Source organism: Eschrichtius robustus, chromosome 10, assembly GCF_028021215.1.
Source record: "Eschrichtius robustus isolate mEscRob2 chromosome 10, mEscRob2.pri, whole genome shotgun sequence".
Lineage (NCBI taxonomy): Eukaryota > Metazoa > Chordata > Mammalia > Artiodactyla > Eschrichtiidae > Eschrichtius > Eschrichtius robustus.
Genome location: NC_090833.1, coordinates 51,031,593 through 51,051,334, shown reverse-complemented (window position 1 = coordinate 51,051,334; position 19,742 = coordinate 51,031,593). Strand labels below are relative to the sequence as shown.

The following is a 19,742-nucleotide window of genomic DNA, read 5'->3' as shown; positions in this document are numbered from 1 at the left end:
CGGCAGGCACACACCTCCCTTTGGAGCCTCTGGGAGAGGATCTTTTCCTCGCTCTTCCATCTTCTGGTGGCTGCAGGCATTCTTTGGCTGGTGACCACCATCTCTGTCCCCATCGCCACATCACTTTCTCCTCTGTGTGTGCATATGATCTCCCTCTGTCCCTCTCCTGTAAGGACTCTTGTGATTGCATTTAGGGCCCAGCTGGAAAATCCAGGATAATCTTGTCATCTCGGAATCTTTCACTTAACCACATCTGCAAAGACCCTTTTTCCAAATAAGGTCACATTCACAGATTGCAGGGGACAGGACATGATATCTTTGGGGGTTGAGGCATAGTATTCTGCCTACGAGAGAGGGTAAGACCCAACTGTCAAGAAGCTGACAGCCATACTGCGAGGGCAGACCTTAGGCTTAGGAAACCATCCAGGACTTTTACATTAGGGTTCCTAAAAGCGCACTCTGGTGAGCCTGGGAAGAGTCAGCAGACTCCTGCAAGCCAGGGGTAGTAGGGGACTGTGTTAAAGGAAGGAGCCATGGGATGAGAAGGAGTGGGTGACTGCTTAGATGTGGCGAAAAGAGAGAAAGACACACCAAAGTGCACTTCCAGCCCAGCTGATGGAGAGATTGGTGGGATCTGCTAGTAGCAGAAAGGGGAAGGTGGTGCCATGAGCTGATTTGGTGAGGAAGTTAATTTCAATTTGAAAGAGGTTTAGTTTTATGAGGAAAAAAAGCTTTTTCTCACTGGTGGTAGAAAGCTGGATAATGATGGTTCCTCAAAATGATCCAAGAAAAACATACTCGGGGTTTGTTTATTAGTGTGATTTTGTTTTAATTTGTTTTAAAATTTTGATTTATTTTAGTGCACAAACAGACCAAAGGTAACTCAAGAAATCCAAGAGTAGGGCCAGGTCTCGGACACTAGACCTCGAGCAAGTTATTGATTCAGGCCCGCCTGGCAAGAGTTAGTGGATCTTTACTTTCGAGATTATTGCGACGTACGCCATCCTTTTCTCTCTACCAACTCTTTATTCATTTCCCTCTGCTCTGTTTAATTTTTATTTCTCCAAGATCTTTTCTAAATTTCTTAGAATTTTTCATATTTCTCAGAATCTCTGCTTTCTCGCAATCCTGGATTACCCTGGCGCCTTATGCCCTTGTGATTAGTGAATTATAACCTCGTGGTTAATTTAGCTCCCACTGCTGGCTGGCTTATTCTTTCATTACTTACCAACTTAAAAAAATTGTTCAGAAAAAATCTGATCAGCTGGTTCAGGTTTTGTCTCAGGCTATTGCTCAGTCACTGGCCAGCCTATGGATCAGCTGCCTGTAGGTCAGGGACCTACTCCTGGTCCAGTCAGCTGTGGCCAAGGAGTGGGATCATGTGAACAAACAAGGCAACCTAGCCTCCAGCTGGAGCAAGGAATTTGACAGGCACACTCATGGGCGTACCTTAGGACAGAGGTTCTCAAAGTGTGGTTCCAGGACCAGCAGTGTCAGCATCGCCTGGGATTTGTTAGACATGCAGATTCTTGGGCCCCAACCCAGATGTCCTAAATCAGCAACCCCAGGGGAGGAGTCCAGCAATCTGCCGTTTATCAGGCCCTCCAGGTGATCCTGACACACACTCAAGTTTGAGAACCACTGCCTTAGACTAAGCAGACTGCACACGGACTAAAAATGAATGTTTGAATGAGAGAAAGGTGGTTCATCTTTAACCCAAGAAGGAGTGTTGATGCAAGTTGCCACTAAGCATCAGGCGAACGTGGCATTTGTTGTAAATCCCTATTTTATGGATGTCGGAATGTCAGTGTTTTATGTTGTTGAATGATCTGCATTCTTCAGGTTTTATTACCTGCCTCAAACCATGAACTAGGATAAGTACTGTCTTCCGCATGCGCTCCTTCCCACATGGATACTTCTCTGACTCTCCTCATGCACAGTCCTCATTGGGACCAGCCAAGCCCTGGGCTCCCTCCACAGATTCGGACAAATTTTACTCAATAAGTGATTGTGTTTCTGGTTAGCATTTGTTTTTCTCCAAAAAAATCAGTTAACTATTTACTTTGAGTCTTGTGACATTCAGATCATTTACACCTCTCCTTGTCTATTGCCGGTCAGGGTAAGAAGTTCATTTGTTAGGGGCTTGTTTTTATGGCTCCAATTTACGTGAATGTGAATCAAAACAACAACAATATAGAACAAGAGAGAAGATGAAAAAGAAAGGGAAAGAAGAAGGCTTCTCTTTCCTTCCATGGGGTATGAACAGGTTAAAGCCTAACACAGGGCTAGGATGAGGCTGAGGTTATTAGCAGGGTATAGAATTTAAGGGGGTGCCAAAAAATTCAGTACTCAAGATAAATACTGTAATGCAATACTTTAAAAAATCAAAACCAATGCAAAAAAATCCATGATGAACAAAGTATCAGAATTTTAAACAGAGACAGACTCCATTTCCCTCTCTAGGCTTATTAACCTGAGATGACAGCAAAAGCCACCCAAACCTCCAAGGTTGAATGGAGCCGCGGTGTGAGTACCCTCGAATGGAGGCATTGCCGATGCCGTTTGCTGCAGGATGAGCTCTCACTGTGTCCTACTCTTGAGTGTAGAAAAGCTATGTCAAGCACTCCAAGAAGCACTGGAATTAGAAAAAAGATGCTATATTTCTAATAGATTATAGTCTCTATTAGTTTATTTCCTTTATTCACCAAGAGTCATCTTGGAACGTCTAATACATTCACAAAACCGGAAATGCTCTTCTCCCCACTGTCCACCTGTTCTTGGTCAGTGGGGATGGCTAATCAGTCCTATCTGAGCCCTCATCTGATGTGGGACTGGTCTAGTACAGTGGGATGACGATCCTACTTTTTCTTTATCTCTCCTCTTAGGCTCATCTTGTCCGCTCTGTTTTTCCTTGTCATTCAGGGGTCTCGTGTTCAGAATTGTGTCATGGAAAGAGCAGTAGAGGAAGAATCACTATGTCCTTATCCCAGCTCAGCCACCAAACAGACGCGTGACCCTGGGCCAATCATATCTCCTCTCTGGGCTCAGTTTCCTCATCTGTCACGTGAAAGAATCAAATTAGATCATCCCATGCTCCTCTCCGTTTCTTAAGCTCTGTGTCCAGCTCCTCCTCAGAAATTTCACATCCGCAGGCTTCTAATTTTTCACCCCTCTTCTCACTCCCCAGTCTGAGGGCCTTTCCAATTGCTTCAGAAAAATGAATCTCCCTCTCTCCCTTTTCCATGATGAATGGTTGATCAAATGAGAAAAGTATCTGGGAGTCACATGTACCAAAGCTGTGATTTCTAAAGAAAAACACGACAGTAAAAATTCGGTACTACTGACCCTCCGGCTCACCCAGAGTGCCCTTCATTAATGGCCACAGAAGTCTCTATCAGCCTCATCATTTTCTTTTCATCAAACTGATATAGCATCCTTTTATTCCACCAATATTTATTCAATGCCTCCTAAGTAACAGCACTTTTCTAGCCCTAAATTAGACAAAGCTCCTGCTCTCATGATGTGACCATTCATTCTAGACCATGCATTCTGTGTACACACACACATTCACATGCACACTCTAGCAAGAAAAAAAATACTTTATGATCCTTAAATTATGACTTGAAGCTCCCATTTCACAAGGCTGGCAAAAAATTCAAACTTGGGCACTTTTAGGGACCTCTCCCAGAATTCCCTAGGATCCTACAAGCATGTAAAGACTTTCTGGGTTCCTGAAAAATGTGTGAAAGGACCTCAGTAGTATTCAGTCCATGGTGATCATCACTGATGTTTTTCTTCCCAAACCCTCACGGTCTCTTGAGGGCAGATTGTTCCACAGCTTCTGTGTCAGGCTGGCCTGGAACTCTTTGCTCAGGGTGGGAGTTCCCATGTTCAAGGTCTTCCTCATAGAGAATTTCCAAAAATGTGTTTCCTTCCTTTCAGTTTGCATAATTACCATGGAAGCCTTCTTCTCTGACATGGTCAGGATAAGGAACAAGTGCTTAATTCACTACTCCAAAAAGAGAGTTAAAAGGGGTAATTAAATGTACACATATCTTGACCATTCTATTTTTAGCACAAAACATATAAATGTATGTTTTTTTGCCAATCTTTTAATTTTGGTCCAACACCTTTTCTTTGAATATGAGCATACTCTTTGGTGTTGTGATTATCTTTCTTCAAAAGATTCCCACTCATAATTCATCATCTGTAATGTTCACCTTTAATTTCTTTATTGTCAGTGGGAACTTAAGGCCACTTGTGAGGCAATCTGAAAAAAGAACTTTCTATACTTTAAAAAATTCTCCCCAGTACTTTACAGCATCTCACTCACATCTAATTGGACAGGCATGGCTAATCACCATTATCTAATTCTTTCCAAAACATTCAACTTAATTTTCATAGAAAGAACTCTTCCTATTTATTCTCCCATTTCCCTGGTTTACATATAATTTAGTAAATTCATAGTTTCAATAACAAGTACAACAGGCATTAACATATTTAGGAACAAACGTAACTGACTCCTAATAAGCACATAACTGCTAGAGGCAGAAGCAGGTGAGCATGTTAGAGAGTCATCTGTTGGTCACAGACATCCAGTGTGCAGTGGCCCTCAGTCAGGATGGTTTACAGAAGAAATGGGCAGCATAGGTTCATCTGTAGAGTTCAGCAGAGATCAGTTAAGAGAACATCTGCAGTGTTTACAGTATCGGTTACAACTGTGCTCCCTTACCCTCTTGCCAGTAGGTACCACCACTTAAAGGTAAGGAGTAGAAAATCCTTAATCTTGAAACTCACAATGCTGTCAAACAAAATATGTCTTAATTTTCAGTTAAAAAAAAAGTGAGGGTTACGGTTAGGGTTTCAAATTCAGTTTCACTGCATTTTCTTAAATTGATAGGATATTTTAGCTTTATTCATCCTCCAGGACCTCAAAGTGATTGATTTTAGCTGTATTCTCTTTCTCTGTCCTCACTTTACCTCTCTTATAGGTGTTATGTAGAGTTAGATAGCCGAAAAGGGGGGAAGAAGGAAAGAGGGGAGAGAAGACAGGAAGAGGAGGAAAGCTAATAATCTGACATCTATACGAAGTGGGTGCTTGGCTCTTAAAGAATCCAGATGCTGCCCTATGGGCATCCTGTGGAACAGGGCCTGGCAAAATGTGCCAGTGGAAAATTTTTCTGGGCACCAGTTGGGTTATTAAAAGGAAAAGAAATGCTTCTGTTTCTGTGTATCAATTTTATGGACGTGGAACCAGAAGGAAGCAGCACTTGCTTGTGTAGTTGTGAAAAGGCTCTAGATTTTCATCTCTCTGCTGGCTTCCAAGATTACATCTGTGCTGCTTCATCTCTTCATCTTTACAGAGTGAGATAATGTAATACATTTAGCCATAAATGTATTAAACTATGAGACTTGCTGCTAGAGCATTCTTTCCAAAGCACAGCTCTGATAGTGTCACCTTTTAGCTCAGAAACCTCCAACATCTCCCCTTACCTAATGAATTAAAACCTTACACTTGGCCCAGGTGGTTAGGTCTCTCCAAACAAGTCTTGCTCACTTATGGCTCAGGAACGCCCTGTGTCCACACTCCACTCAGGACAACTGGGCTACCTGTGCTTCTGGTGCCCTGGGTGTCTGCTTGGGCTCTTGCTGTCTGATTAGAATGCATGCATTCCCTCCGTCCCTCTATCTGTTAGTAATACGTGAAGGTTGCAAGTAATAGAATCTTTCTCTCCCCTCCAGAAATACAGGTTTTATTTTCCTCAATATGATATCTTTTTTCCCCTTATGCCAGTATTTCCCAAACTTCTTTTCTGCCAGTACCCCTATGTTAGTATTCGTCTTTAAATGGACTTAACTTTGTTTTCACTTAAATCTATTTTTTTTAATTATAGAAAGCTTACATCAGTGCTCTCCATGGAAAAAACAGTATCCCTAGGTAAACTCCCTTGATAAATAAAACAGTATCCCTTGATAAATAAAATTCATCATAAAAAATAAATGCAATAAAAACATACAATGATATTACCTTCTATCTAGGTAACTCTTGCCTGAGGCATGCTCTGTCCTGGTAAAAGTGTTAAAGATTGGCAGCAAATAGATTTCCTCTTTGATGAAATTAGGAGGATTGAAGAAGAATGGAAAATAGACTGACTTTCTCAGTGTTCTGGTGCCATGCCCGTGCACCATCTAAAATAATCTCCTGCACCACCTAAAATCATCTTGAGTGGTGTGTGCACCTCACTTTGGAAAACACTGCCTGAGTCTCATGAAATTATGCGCAGCTAAAGGGCAAGATGTGATTCCTACTCCCCTTCATGTCCTTCACCTTTCCAAGAATCTCTTCCCTAGGCCTCTAAACCTCCCCACCTCCTTCTAGGGGACGCTGAGGTGCCCCATGAGCCACTGTGTCATATGATGGGAAGAAATGAGCAGTTATTTTCTGCAGCACTAGCTGATGGATTGGTCTGTCTTCTCCAAAACATCAGGAGAGTAGGTTCATCAGGTCCATGGACTTAGGATGGAGAACGAGTGTTTTTCCTCAAGTTCACGCACGTGTGTGTGGCGGGGGGGGCGGGTATGTGTTGGGGAGGGAATGTAGCAGAGGAAGACTGTGGGGTTTTCTGAACTTCCTCGATTCACAGCGCTCTGTTCCTGAAATGCTTCAATACTCTCGTAGTTGGGTTGTGCAAGTTCCCATCTTAGAGCAATGTTTTTGGGAGCCAGGTAAGACTTTGGAGATCAACTGCTCCCTCTCCTCCCCCTAACCCCCCGCCCACTCAGTCTCCTCTTACGGAAGAGAAAACCAGGGACCAGAGAACAGGTGTCCGGATCTGCAAATCAGAACTGAATCCAGATGCTTGGAATAGAAACCCATCCCTACGGCCCTCCTGTGACTGACTCGAGTTGTTCACAGACTTTCTTCCTCCTTTTCCAGGCAGTGCTGAGCCCCCTCATAGCCATCGCACTGAAAATATCCCAGATTCACGAGAGAACTGGCCGGAGGGGCCCCACTGTCATCACCTGAACGGAGGACAGATCACTCACCACGGCCAAAAGAACGCGCTCGGCGGGGGACGCTTCACTCATGCCTTCTTGCTACCTGTTTGTGCCTCTTACGACTTTGAAAAAAAACAAAGGATGATTTGGTGGTGGGCGGGGTAGGTGGGGAAAGAAAAAAAAGTCTGTTTTGTTTGGGTTTTAGTCAGTTTCTGCAAATGCAACAGGGTCTTCCGTGGTCTCTGAAAGCTGCACTTTCATCTGATATCTGTGCTTTATCACACAAGGGAACCTGCCCTTTTGAGAGAGAATCAGTGGGCTGGGAATAGTCAGGGCATCTGTGCATCATTGGTGTCAGGTGAGAGAAGGTTCTGGAATAACGGAGGAGAGTGCAGTGCCAGAAGTCAGCTGACCCTAAGCCCCAGGTGCTCCCGGACAGACCTAAGAAAGCTCTCCTCAGCAGGGGGAGGATTTAACTTTTCATCCCAGGTCAGGTCTCCCATGGGTGAAAGTTGTAGAACTCCTAATAGCCCACCTCATGCCCACCAACCACCTGATGGCCACTCACCCTCCTTCCCATCTCCAAAGTCCCCATGCCACCCCCTTCACATCTTCAAGAGCTTTCTACAAACCACAATGACACACTTTCAACAAAACATATCAAAGGGTGTTTTTCTCTCTTATTTTGTAAATAATATCAATACTAGCTATTAAGCAGGCTGCATTCCTTCAAATTCAGCCATTCATTACACAGGTGGGAGATCATTTCCTAGCAGGACTCTGAGAATGAATGCTGAACATTTTCGGGCCCTGCCTTGATTATATCACGTGGGTTGGCACATGAGTTGATACTGATTCCTGCTGAGAAGGCAAAATACCACCATGTCGGCTGTCTCTCTGACTTTCTCACTCTGCTAACTTATCTCCCAATAAGGGCCTGTTTTCATGCACTTGTTTGGACACAGTTCAGATCTTACTTGTCATGGCTGTAAAAGGAGACAGTGAAATGCTGTAGAAGTAGGAGATGAAGTGGATGCTGGAAGAGAACCTTGCTGGTGGCACAGTGATGGGCCTGATGAGATGGCAGGGAGGGTGGGGTCCCCTGCTGGAAAGCAGAGGGTCACAGCTGGCTTTATTTGCCCAGAAAAAAGATATTGTGGCCTTGGCAGCCTCCGTCAGTCCTCAGCCAGAACCCTGGGTGCACAGGACCTGCTTGCATATGTTTTGCTTCCTTGGGAACGCACCCACTTATCATGTCATTGGCACAGATAACATGGTGCGCTTTGACCGTTCAGCAATGCGTTATTGCTGTAGTCAAGATTAGGGCAAGCAGGGAGACATTCCCAGCAAGGTATTTGTTTCCATTTTCTATCTATGCTTCTGTCAGAAACTTGCTAGGACCTTTAGTAGCTAATAAAAAAGAAATTTCTGATTTCAACCTTACACAAGAATTGTGGATTTTTGCTTATTTGTTTGTCTTGCCATTTGAGAAACTCCAGTAGTGGTCACTCTTCTGATAAGTCTGCCTTGCAGAACACTTGCAAGGGCTGGTTTTCATCATTATGATCTTGGGAATTTAGTAAATAAATGGAACAGAGAAGGCAAAGTGCTCAAAACTGCCTTTGGGCGTCAGAAGAAACGAACATGGCATCTAATCTTTCATCACAAGTGTCTTCATTTTGAAATAATAGTAGGGTGGCTTTGAGCTGAGATTCTAAGGAACTAGTTATGAAGTTTATCAGCAATGGAATACAACTTGCCTTGTGGCTTTGGTTCTCATCATCTTTTTTTTAAATTTATTTATTTATTTATTTATGGCTGTGTTGGGTCTTCGTTTCTGTGCGAGGTCTTTCTTCTAGTTGTGGCAAGCGGGGGCCACTCCTCATCGCGGTGCGCGGGCCTCTCACCATCGCGGCCTCTCGTGATGCGGAGCACAGGCTCCAGACGCACAGGCTCAGTAATTGTGGCTCACGGGCCCAGTTGCTCCACGGCACGCGGGATCCTCCCAGACCAGGGCTCGAACCCGTGTCCCCTGCATTGGCAGGCAGATTCCCAACCACTGCGCCACCAGGGAAGCCCCTGGTTCTCATCATCTTTAAAGTGGAGGTCCATGGGACTTCCCTGGTGGCGCAGTGGTTAAGAATCTGCCTGCCAGTGCGGATTCAAGCCCTGTCCGGGAAGATCCCACGTACTGCGGAGCAACTAAGCCCGTGCGCCACAACTACTAAGCCCGTGTGCCACAACTACTGAAGCCCACACACCTAGAGCCCGTGCTCTGCAACAAGAGAAGCCACCGCAATGAGAAGCCTGCGTACCACAACAAAGAGTAGCCCCCGCTCGCCGCAACTAGAGAAAGCCTGCACTCAGTAACGAAGACCCAACCCAGCCAAAAATAAATAAACAAATTTATTTAAAAAAGAAAGAAAGAAAGAAAAAAAAAAAGTGGAGGTTGATGACAGCACAACTAGATACACTCAGGCTTAGACAGCTAAGCCTATTTTTCAACATTTTTTCTCAAGTTGCTGAACTTTTCATCATGTCGAACTTTGAAGTTCAAATGTAAATTAATCCTTTTAAAATCCTGTTTCTTTATTTCAGTATGGAGTCATGTGTGTCCAGCAACACAAATATAATTCATTCATTCATTCAGCAAACACCAGTTGAACAACTACTCTATGCAGAGTCCTGGGTTTTTTTGGTGCAGCAAACGGATGCATAAAATATTATTCCTGCTCCTGTGAGTTTGTAGTTTGGGAACAGGAGGCTATGGCAAACATGCACAACGAATCAGGTAGACATGATGGTTACAGCAGCAGCACAAGCAACCGGCTGTGGGAATACACAGAGAGACTGACTCAGAGATGAAAGGCACTAGCACCTAAGGGATTTCCCAAAGAGTGGAGTTTCCTGGGCCTGGTAACCATTTATATAATTTCACCACGGGTGAATGTAGCAAGAGCAAAGACTAGAAGTGGAGGGGTAGGATGGCTGGAGAAGAGGCTTGCTTTGGGTCCAGTGAGAGTTTGGCTTGCATGAGTGGGGCTGAAGCAGACACAATGTTGCAAATATCAGAGGAAGCAAATTCTTGGGCCCAGCTACGGAAAGAAGCAGCTGCACAGCCATCTATTTTTACGGAGGTTTTTCTCAGCGAGGTTGCAAAAGGGAAGGTCCTCTAGTGGCTCAGGACACAGCCTGCCTCTGGAACCTGCTTCAGATCACACTGCCAAGGTATGAATTCTGCTTTACATAAAATTCCGGCTTCTCTTGCTGAGCTATACATGCACATCCTCTTGCCTTACCCTCAGGAGAAGTGAAAGACAGGAAGTCACCCTTCTGCACATAATGTTCTTTGGTTCTTAAAGACAGAGCTTTAGCTACCAGTCTCTCTTAGGAGTAGATGCCTGGAGAAGTCCACGAATATTGTGGGGACCACAGGAGAGAATCGTGGAAGGGACTGTGGATAGGGTACGGCAGCTGTCAGGCCACTCCTGTGATCGGCTAGGATTGAGGTGTCCACTCACTGCACCACGTGCTTCCAGAGCAATGACAAGCACCAGTGTATATAATGCAGTGATTCCCAGAGAGGGCAGTGCCACTACCCTCCCAGGGAGTGTTTGGAAATGTGTGTGTATGTGTGCCCGGGAGGCGCTTAGTGGGAGGAGACCAAGCATGTGAAATATGCCGCTGTGTGAGCCAGTCCCCTAGATCAAAATGTTGTGTTGCCTCATCTATGATTCTTGAGTTTATTGACTGACCTTGGAAATGGATAGACAGCCATTATTAAAATGAGATCCTTTATCAATCTTACTGATCCAAGGTGCGGCCTACATCTACCGTATTCTTGGCGCAAATAGTGCTGCGTGACGTTGCAGGCTGAAGGGCTTGCACAAGACATGAAGGCTTTCTGCACAGGAAGCTTCAGATTGATGACCAATCCCATGGTGGCACAATGGGCTGACAGTTGGCCACACTGAGCCAGTGTTCTCTGCGGGTAATACAGGCAATGACAGGGTTAATGGCGTGTTGACTTCTGATTGGCCAGCGTGGCCAGTGTAAGGCGCAGGATTTACCTCGGCAACACGTCCATCAGCCGTGGCCTGTAGCCGGTGTGGGGAATTTGAAATGCACCTGCGGGAACTGGTAGTGATATAACAGGTGACTCCATTTTATTGCTTGATTACCCACCGGCTACTCGCCAAACACGTGGACCCTGATATCCCAGACACCTGCCTTGAAGAGATTTCCATCCCTGAGTGGTGAAAGGGCTGAGAAATCACGCGCCTTTGGAAATGAGGTAACTCCCAGTAAATCAGTCTTTGGCCCTTCAGAAGTTACAAACAGCAAGAGATTATCGGAGGCGGCAGAGCTTAGCGGAATGCCTGCTCCGCTCCGACCAGCTGGAGACGTCATCAGTGGATGGTTCCTGCGGCTGACGACCCACTTGGTATGTGCATCAGCCTAAGTTGTCATGTCGTGGAGCATCGAATATGGTGAAGGGATGGGGATAGGTATAGACCCATGTCTTTATCATCTTCCCATGTCTTTTAGCACCTAGTATGTGCCTTACAAAATAGGTGGGCTGGGGAGATACCTCACCAAAGACAGTGTGCTTAAGTAGAATCTTAAAGGATGGATAGGAGTGTGAGTTTTTGAGTGGAGGGGCCAAAACTACACACTCTACATTTCAGATGTGCAAAAGATGCAGCACAGTGTATTCTATAACTGACCTTGTCATGCTCATCTTCTGGGGGGTGGAGGTGGCTCCTTAGATGTGATAAGATTAAAACACCAGAGAGTCATCACCTCTGAGAATTTCCCTTCCCTTGTTGACACACGAGCCCCCCCCCCCCAACCCCGCCGTTCACATTTCAGAGGAGGTAACGGTAAAGACTGCACTTTCTCATAGTCTAAGTGCCCTGCCTGCCATTCACAGAATCATGGTTCTCAATTCATCACCATTAATTTTATCATAAACTTCAGGAGGAAGAGGGGATACAATGTCTACTTCCCCTGAGTGAATCTTCCAGGGGTGGCCAATGAATTCTCATTAATCACAACAGGACACTTTTTTTTTTTTTTTTACTTTTCATTTTATATTGTATAGCCAATTAACAACGTCGTGATAGTTTCAGGTGCACAGCAAAGCGACTCCACCATACATATACATGTATCCATTCTCCCCCACACTCCCCTCCCATCCAGGCTGCCACATAACATTGAGCAGAGTTCCCTGTGCTATACAGTAAGTCTTTGTTGGTTATCCTTTTTAAATATAGCAGTGTGTACATGTCAATCCCAAACTCCCTAACTATCCCTCCCCTCCACCCTTCCCCCCTGGTAACCATAACTTTATTCTCTAAGTCTGTGAGTCCGTTTCTTTTTGTAAATATGTTCATTTGTATCACTTCTTTTTAGATTCCGCATATAAACGATATCATACGATACTTCTCTTTCTCTGTCAGACTTACTTCACTCAGTATGTCATCTCTAGGTCCATCCATGTTGCTGCAAATGGCATTATTTCATTCTTTTTTATGGCCGAGTAATATTTCATTGTATATATGTACCACTTCTTCTTTATCCATTCCTTTGTCGATGGACAATTAGGTGGCTTCCATGTCTTGGCTGTTGTAAACAGTGCTGCAATGAACGTTGGGGTGCATGTATCCTTTCGCACCATGTTTTTCTCCAGATATATGCCCAAGAGTGGGATTTCTGGGTCGTATGGTAGTTCTATTTTTAGTTTTTTAAGGAACCTCCATACTCTTCTCCATAGTGGCTGTACCAATTTACATTCCCACCAACAGTGTAAGAGGGTTCCCTTTTCTCCACACCCTCTCCAGCATTTATCGTTTGTGGATTTTCTGATGATGGCCATTTTGACTTGTGTGAGGTGATATCTCATTGTAGTTTTGATTTGCATTTCTCTAATCCTTAGCGATGTTGAACACCTTTTCATGTGCCTCTTGGCCATCCGTATGTCTTCCTTGGAAAAATGTCTATTTAGGTCTTCTCCCCATTTTTTGACTGGGTTGTTTGTTTTGATGATATTAAGCCACATGAGCTGTTTGTAGATTTTGGAGACTAATCCCTTGTCGGTCACATCATTTGCAAATATTTTCTCCCAATCTGTGGGCAACAGGACTCTTTTGTCTGACTCGCCCAGTGGGTTTTAATTGGTAGGCCTCTCAAAGGCAGGATTTGTTGTGGGTAATAACCATGTTTCTGATGCTTGCTTCAGAGTACATTTGTTTTAAAAAAAAAAAAAAAGGCAATAAATGCCTATTAGTCGTATTTCTTTATGAAAGGCACATGGCTCATTTTCTGACTCAGTAGTTGATGTTCAATGATGTTAGGCTTTGCAAAAAGATTAACTCATCTGGTTGCTGTGTTCCACATGGAGAATAAAATTTTGACTTATGCTCTATTGATTTTTTTTCTGATACAAAACAGCAAAAAAGGGGAAAGTTTAAGTACAAAATTTATTGCAGGAAAGAGATTAAAACAATTTTCTTATGTAAACCAAAATTACATTTGTCTCACATGACTACCAGTAGTTGGAAAAACCATCTATTACAAATTCAAACTCTGGATGATAGCCCAGTTATAGAGCTTGTTCAGGTCAGTGAATGTGCTCAGACCCCGAGGAAAATTTCAGCATAACCATCTCAGTAGAGGAATAGAAAGAGATGACAAGAGAGAAATAATAAATTGCCTTGCTAATAAATGACCGCCTTCCTGTTGGACAACCATGAGTGACCTTCATGTCCAGTTATGTTCTTGATGTCAAGGATTCAAATCACAGATGCCCAAAGTCCTGCTCTGTGTAAAGGAACCAGGATTTCCTTTTTTGGCTTCCTGTGTATTTGTCAGGACATGCTTCATCTGAGCACTCAGCAATAACAGGGAAGAGGAGGCTACGGAGGCCCCATCCCATCTCTACAACCCTTATCCTCTTGAAAGCTCTCCATCCTTCCCACCGCTGTCCAAAGCCCTCCTGTGCCCGTTCACCAAGGCTGTCTGTTATCATTAGGAACCATCTTTCATCATCAGTATAAGAATCAGATGAAAGGAAATTACACCAGGAGGTGAGGGCCAAGCTCCTAGGCAGAAAACCGAGGGCTTATTTACATTTTAAAGGAGAAGCCAGACTGTTAACCCTAAAGCAACCTTTGCTGCCTCTCTTTAAGATCATGCTGCAACCCTGGGGCTCCACTTCCTGTTAGGGCCAACTTCCTCAAGTGGGAGACAAGTCCAAACTGTTTCCTGGCAGGAGGAAGTAGGACAGGATTAACACAACCTAGCACAAAAGTGTGAAGTCAATATGTCTTCCCATGCCCCTCTAGGAACCTTTCTTCACCCTCCTGGAAATAACTGTATGTTGTTGGAAAGGTTTCTTAACTTCTCAAAGTCTCAATTTATGCATCTGTAAAATGGGAATAACCATAGCACTTATCTCTGAAGGCTATAATGAGGGCTAAATAAAAAGCGTAAAAAGTTCATAACAGTGCCTGCGATATAAAAGGCATTCCCCAATTGTTAGATATTAATCCCAACATAAAGTCCTCACTTGACTGGGGAGGAAACTGAGGCCCAGAGAGATGAAGGTTCTTGCTCAAGCTCTAAAGCATCAGGCTGCATCTCCTCTCACCATTCTGCCACCTGATTTGTCCTCTTGTATTAAAACTTATAATAAGATATAGTGAAGCTGAAGAGGAATCACTGGGCTTTAAAATAAATGTCCTAAGTCTAAAAAGTGCCTGGATCTGTATCTTGAGACACAAAGAATTTTCTGTTAATGATTAAGATACTACAATATAGTCTTCCTTTCTTTCAAATCCTAGAGATTTACAGGGGGGGTTCACTGAAATATATGTGTAGTTTAAAACTTTTCAAGATTTATGTCCAATTCTGTATTAATACAACCTATGGCTAGTACAGATTCTTTTTTTCCTGAATCTTGTGTATTATGAATTTTTAAGTATTCTCTTTACTCAACTTGAGTCTCTAAGGAATCTTATCATATACGCTTGTACAACCATCCCGTTCTTAAAATACTCATTTAAGATTTTGTACTTGAACCATTTTGAAAGCAAATATTGAAGTCACTTTCCTTTCACATAGAAATAAAATACACATATTTAAAATAAAGTCATTCAAAATAACATTCATGGGTTCCAGAGGCAAATCTCTTACAGTGTGAATTCCTGTGTCACTCTGGTAATATAGTAAATGAGGATAACTTCAAAGCCAGCCAGCAGAACGCACAATTTAAACGATAGTGACCCTTCATTGCCAGCATGCTTTCCCTTTGTGATTATTGGTAATGCAGTACATGAAGGCACGTGGTGTCCAAGCAGCACCTATTCCTCCCTTTTGGGGGTCTAGGTGATGGGAGAGGAGTTGAGAGAGAGCAGAAAAGCTCTCTGTGGAGCAGAGCTCTCACAACACTTTTGCAGTCCAGAAGTTCACCTGGGTTGGGGCCCTTTGAAACGTTTGCCTGGTGCCGACCACACCCTTCCGGGGCTCCATTCTGCCCTTGCAGGCCAAGCACATGTGCAGAATTGCATTGCTGTCACACACAGCATCCCCTCTGCAAACTCTCATGTGGGATCACTGATGTGGCTTTTCCTCCCACAGTCCCTGCCTGCGTTTATTATTAGCAGCTGCATCCCATGAGGGTGCGTCATGAGGGCTGGAGAGCTTCCCCTGCTTCAGCACTCTTGGTTTTGCCTTTGAGCATCCTGCAGTGGCGTTGCTGCCTCCACCGTGTCTGCTACAGACTCGTCATAGGATGGTGGGGCCTCTGGGTGGGCATCGCCTTCATCCGCAAATTCGAGGCCCGTCTCTGTATACGGAGGTGGAGGAACACCCGAGCTCTCTTGCTCTGCAGGACAGGCTTGCTTTTCAGCATCAAGACTCTCTTCATAAGCAGGAGGGTAAAAATCTGGCCTGGGGGACAAAATGCCACAAACATACATGTGTTATTTAAGTGGTTCATGCCAAAGAGGCATATGTCTGCCTCTCTCAGATCACACTGTGTGAAGTTAAACTGTTAAGAAACATTGATTTTGAAACAGATGTTCTTCTTCCCTGGCATCACCAGTTTTTAAAAAATGTGCTGCTCTTCCAGCAAAACCCTCTTTATCAGCCGTTGGATGTGTGCCTCTATACTCATATTCTTCCCATTGGGTTATTCCAAACTATTCCCTCTCTCTTACTCGTTGGAACCAGGGACTTTCAGTGTGAGATCCTTATCAGGCGTAGGGGACATGGGGGCCTTGACTGTGGAGCATCTCTCTATCCAGTTATTTAGTTCATTCACGTCTTTGTCCCCATTCACACACATCATCTTCTACTCGATTGCACTCACTGTCTCAGATCCTCACAACCAACCAAATGGTGAATGAAAACCAGCTCCATGAAGATTCCTGAACTCTATCAGATGCTTCTCTCTCTCCTATCACTCTTTCAATCAGCTAGTCCGCCCCTTCTCCTGCCGCCATACTTATTTCTCAAACTATTTCAACTGACAACTTTATGTAGATTTCAGTAGTGGCCCTTTCCATGCCAACAGGCCAATGGCTAAAGGAGCCATTCATGCCAGAGCTGATGTACTCATTGGTAATCTTGCCCAGTATTGCTAATTGCTAAATCCTCTGGCTTCTCCATCGTGAATGGGATTGGGGGTGGCGTGGAGGTGAAGAAGAGAGAGGGTGAGCTTGATTTAGTCGTCTATTTATAGAGTGAATCGTTCCACTGCCTACAGGGAGTGTGTGTGGTATGTAACCACAACAGAACGGGGACTGCCATTTGTAGCCACAGCTCCATTCCAACGTTACCAGGCCCAAAACCAAAGAGCTGAAGGAGCTATCTACTGTACAGCATACATCTCAGCCTTCACTCAGAATAGCCAAGGCTGTGCCATGGGGCACATGTGTAAAGGCACTGAAGACAGAAAGTTGAGCTGTTCCCTGGAGTGATTTGAGAGGCTCCGGGATGACTGCTGCCTGCCCCCATGTCCCATCCACTTCTCCCAACCCCCAGCCCCCCGACACTGCTTCACATTCCCAGTGTCCTGAATTCCACCATTGCAGACCCCTTTGGGTACCCATTTAGAATGCAAATACTTCTGAGAAATGTAACTTACCATTTACTGACTTACTAGCCATTCTGAGTGGGCTGGGCATCTATTTGATGCAGCAGAAAGAGGCAGTAAAAGGGAGGTGTTGTGATACCATAGTTTAAAGTATTTCAGCACAGACCGTACAATATTATGCATGTGTTAGTAAATTAAGCTACATCCTAAAGGCAATCAGTTACAGGAATTCACACTCTGGAGGCAATCATCTAATATTTATACAAAAAAAAAAAAAAGAAAGAAAGAAAGAAAGAAAACCATCACTCTAGAAGCATCTTCTACAATCACTTCCGTTATCTTTAATTTTTTATCAAACCCAGAGACCTTGCAGTTAGTATAATAAACATTGGAAATGGGTTTTGGTCATTGTAATTAGTATCTTATTAGCATAATCATGTCAAAAATCAACTGTCATGGATAAAAATCACTTATATTCAAGGTACATGGAGTAGCTAAAATATTTTTTGGCCAAAAAGTTCGTTCGGGGTTTTCCGTAAGATGTTACAGAAAAACCTGAACAAACTTTTTGGCCGACCCAATATCTTAGATGAAGAGAACAAAAGAATTTATGGAGTCTTGCAGACTGTACCTTAAGGATGATGCCTGAGGTTTTATCCCTAAATGATTCCGTGTTCAGCCAAAAATTAGGAGATTTTTGGTTGTCTGATACTTACCATAAGGTTAACTGAAAATTTTTTATTGTGGTAAAGTACATATAACATAAAATTTACCACTTTAGCTATTTTAAGTGTACAGTTCAGTGGTATTAAATACATTCACATTGTTTTGCAGCCATCACCATTATTCATCTTCAGAACTTTTTCATCATTCCAGACTGAAACTCTGTACTCATTAAACAGTAACTCTCCATTCCCGCCTCCCCCAGCACCTGGTAACCACTGCTGTACATTCTGTCTATGAATCTGACTGCTCTAGGTACCTCATATAAGTGGAATCATATAATATTTGTCTTTTGGGCTTATTTCTGGCCTATTTCACTTAGCGTAATGTCTTCAAGTTTCATTCATGTTATAGCTGCATCAGTATTTCCTTTCTTTTTAAGGATGAATAATATTCCATCTTTTGTACGTACCATATTTTGTTTATCCATTCATCCACTGTTGGATATATGGTTGTTTCCACCTTTTGGCTGTTGTGAAGAATGCTGCTATGAACATTGGTGTACAAATATCTGTTCAAGTCCCTGCCTTCAATGATTTTGTCTATATACCCAGAAGGGGAAGTGCTAGATCAAGTGCTAATTCTATATTTAATGTTCTGAGGATCCTCCATACCACAGAGCAGCTGCACTATTTTGCATTCCCACCAGCAGCGCACAAGTTTTCCAGTTTTTCTACATCCTTGCTAACCTTGTTGTTTTCTGCTTATTTGATAATAGCCATCCTAATGGGTATGAGGTAGTAAGGTTAACCAATTATTACCTCTGGAATATGAGTGCCTTGTCTCAGGGAAATCTTTCATGCAATGTGTGATCCGAACACCTAAGAGTACAGAAAGCTGGGACTTCACTGAGTTCCTGAAGAGATTATAGAGCTGATTTTATGCTTGCTTGCTCATTTGTTGTGTGACAGAATTTGGTCTGGGACTTGCTTTCCTTACAACCTGGTAGCCAGGTTATGAGGAATAACTAACCATCACCTGCCTCTAAGGACAGCTCCCATGATACAACAAAAGAAAACGAGTTTGACCTCTTAAATTGGCTTTGGTGGGTTTTTCAGTGGTGATGGGAGAAGGGTGGTTATTCTCTGGCATAAATTCCCTCTACTTCATAGTTTTCCCCAGAGGCAGCACCATTCTTCCTAATGTCTAATCCCAGAGTAATTCCCTGACAATAAAGCTTCAGTTGTAGACACATAGCCCCATGGGATGTGTAAGTTGCTCCCCAGTGGATTAGAAGTCATTGACCTTTTCCGGAACTCAGCCCCACCTCCGTGCTCCCCAGTCCTCTGGCTTCTCAGCACGTACCTGTCCACTGTGGCCAGGGGCAGGGCCCCCTGAGCACCGTACTGTCTGAACACACGGCTGAACACCCCTTTGCTTTCACTGGCCTGGTGGTAGGTGCTCCAGAAAATTCCACTCAGAAGGATCACAAACCCCAGAGGCAGAAGCAAATAGGCCAGGATCAGGTTCCCCCGGCAGTTGAACAGGGAGCCCGAGGAAATGAAGAAGGCCCCCAGGCAGATCATCAGGAAGCCCGTCAGGAGGGCAAAGGCACAGAGAACTAGACAGGTTCTGTTCTGCATCCCAGCTCCTTTGGAACCCAGCTCCCTGACCCTGCCACTCCCCTGCTTCCCCTGCTCAGAGAGAATGCTCTCATTAGCCAGCTCTCAGCTTTATATGCTCTGGGACCAACTGGCCTTTGGACAATTAAATGAAGCAGGCACTTAGAAGCTATTCATTAACCATTGAAAGTAACTGTAATATCCTTGGATGATTAACCTAAAAACACAGCATTGTGTACTGCAGGAAGGAGTGGCATAGCTCTCTTGCTCTTCTGAGCTGAATGGGACCCTAGGCTGACCCCAGTTATCTGAGGGAAGGTCTCCCTTCCTTTGATTAAAAAGGTCTCTTGATTCCCATC

General features: G+C 43.9%; 2 protein-coding genes across 2 annotated transcripts in view; one reads left to right on the top strand and one right to left on the bottom strand.

Moving 5' to 3' along the window:
* PGM5 (phosphoglucomutase 5) overlaps positions 1-8,432 on the top strand; it is a 188,910-nt gene extending 180,478 nt beyond the window's left edge. Inside the window, exon 11 of the mRNA XM_068553322.1 lies at positions 6,938-8,432. Coding sequence (XP_068409423.1) covers positions 6,938-7,027 — 90 coding nt within the window. The 3' untranslated portion in view covers positions 7,028-8,432. The remainder of the gene's footprint in view (positions 1-6,937) is intronic.
* Positions 8,433-13,462: 5,030 nt separating this feature from the next.
* TMEM252 (transmembrane protein 252) lies at positions 13,463-19,450 on the bottom strand. Its single transcript, XM_068552258.1, has 2 exons — positions 19,127-19,450; positions 13,463-15,951 (listed from the first exon to the last, which is right to left on the bottom strand). Exons 1-2 carry the CDS (start codon positions 19,402-19,404, stop codon positions 15,714-15,716), a joined length of 516 nt encoding a protein of 171 aa, XP_068408359.1. The 5' UTR covers positions 19,405-19,450; the 3' UTR covers positions 13,463-15,713.
* Positions 19,451-19,742: the final 292 nt, after the last annotated feature.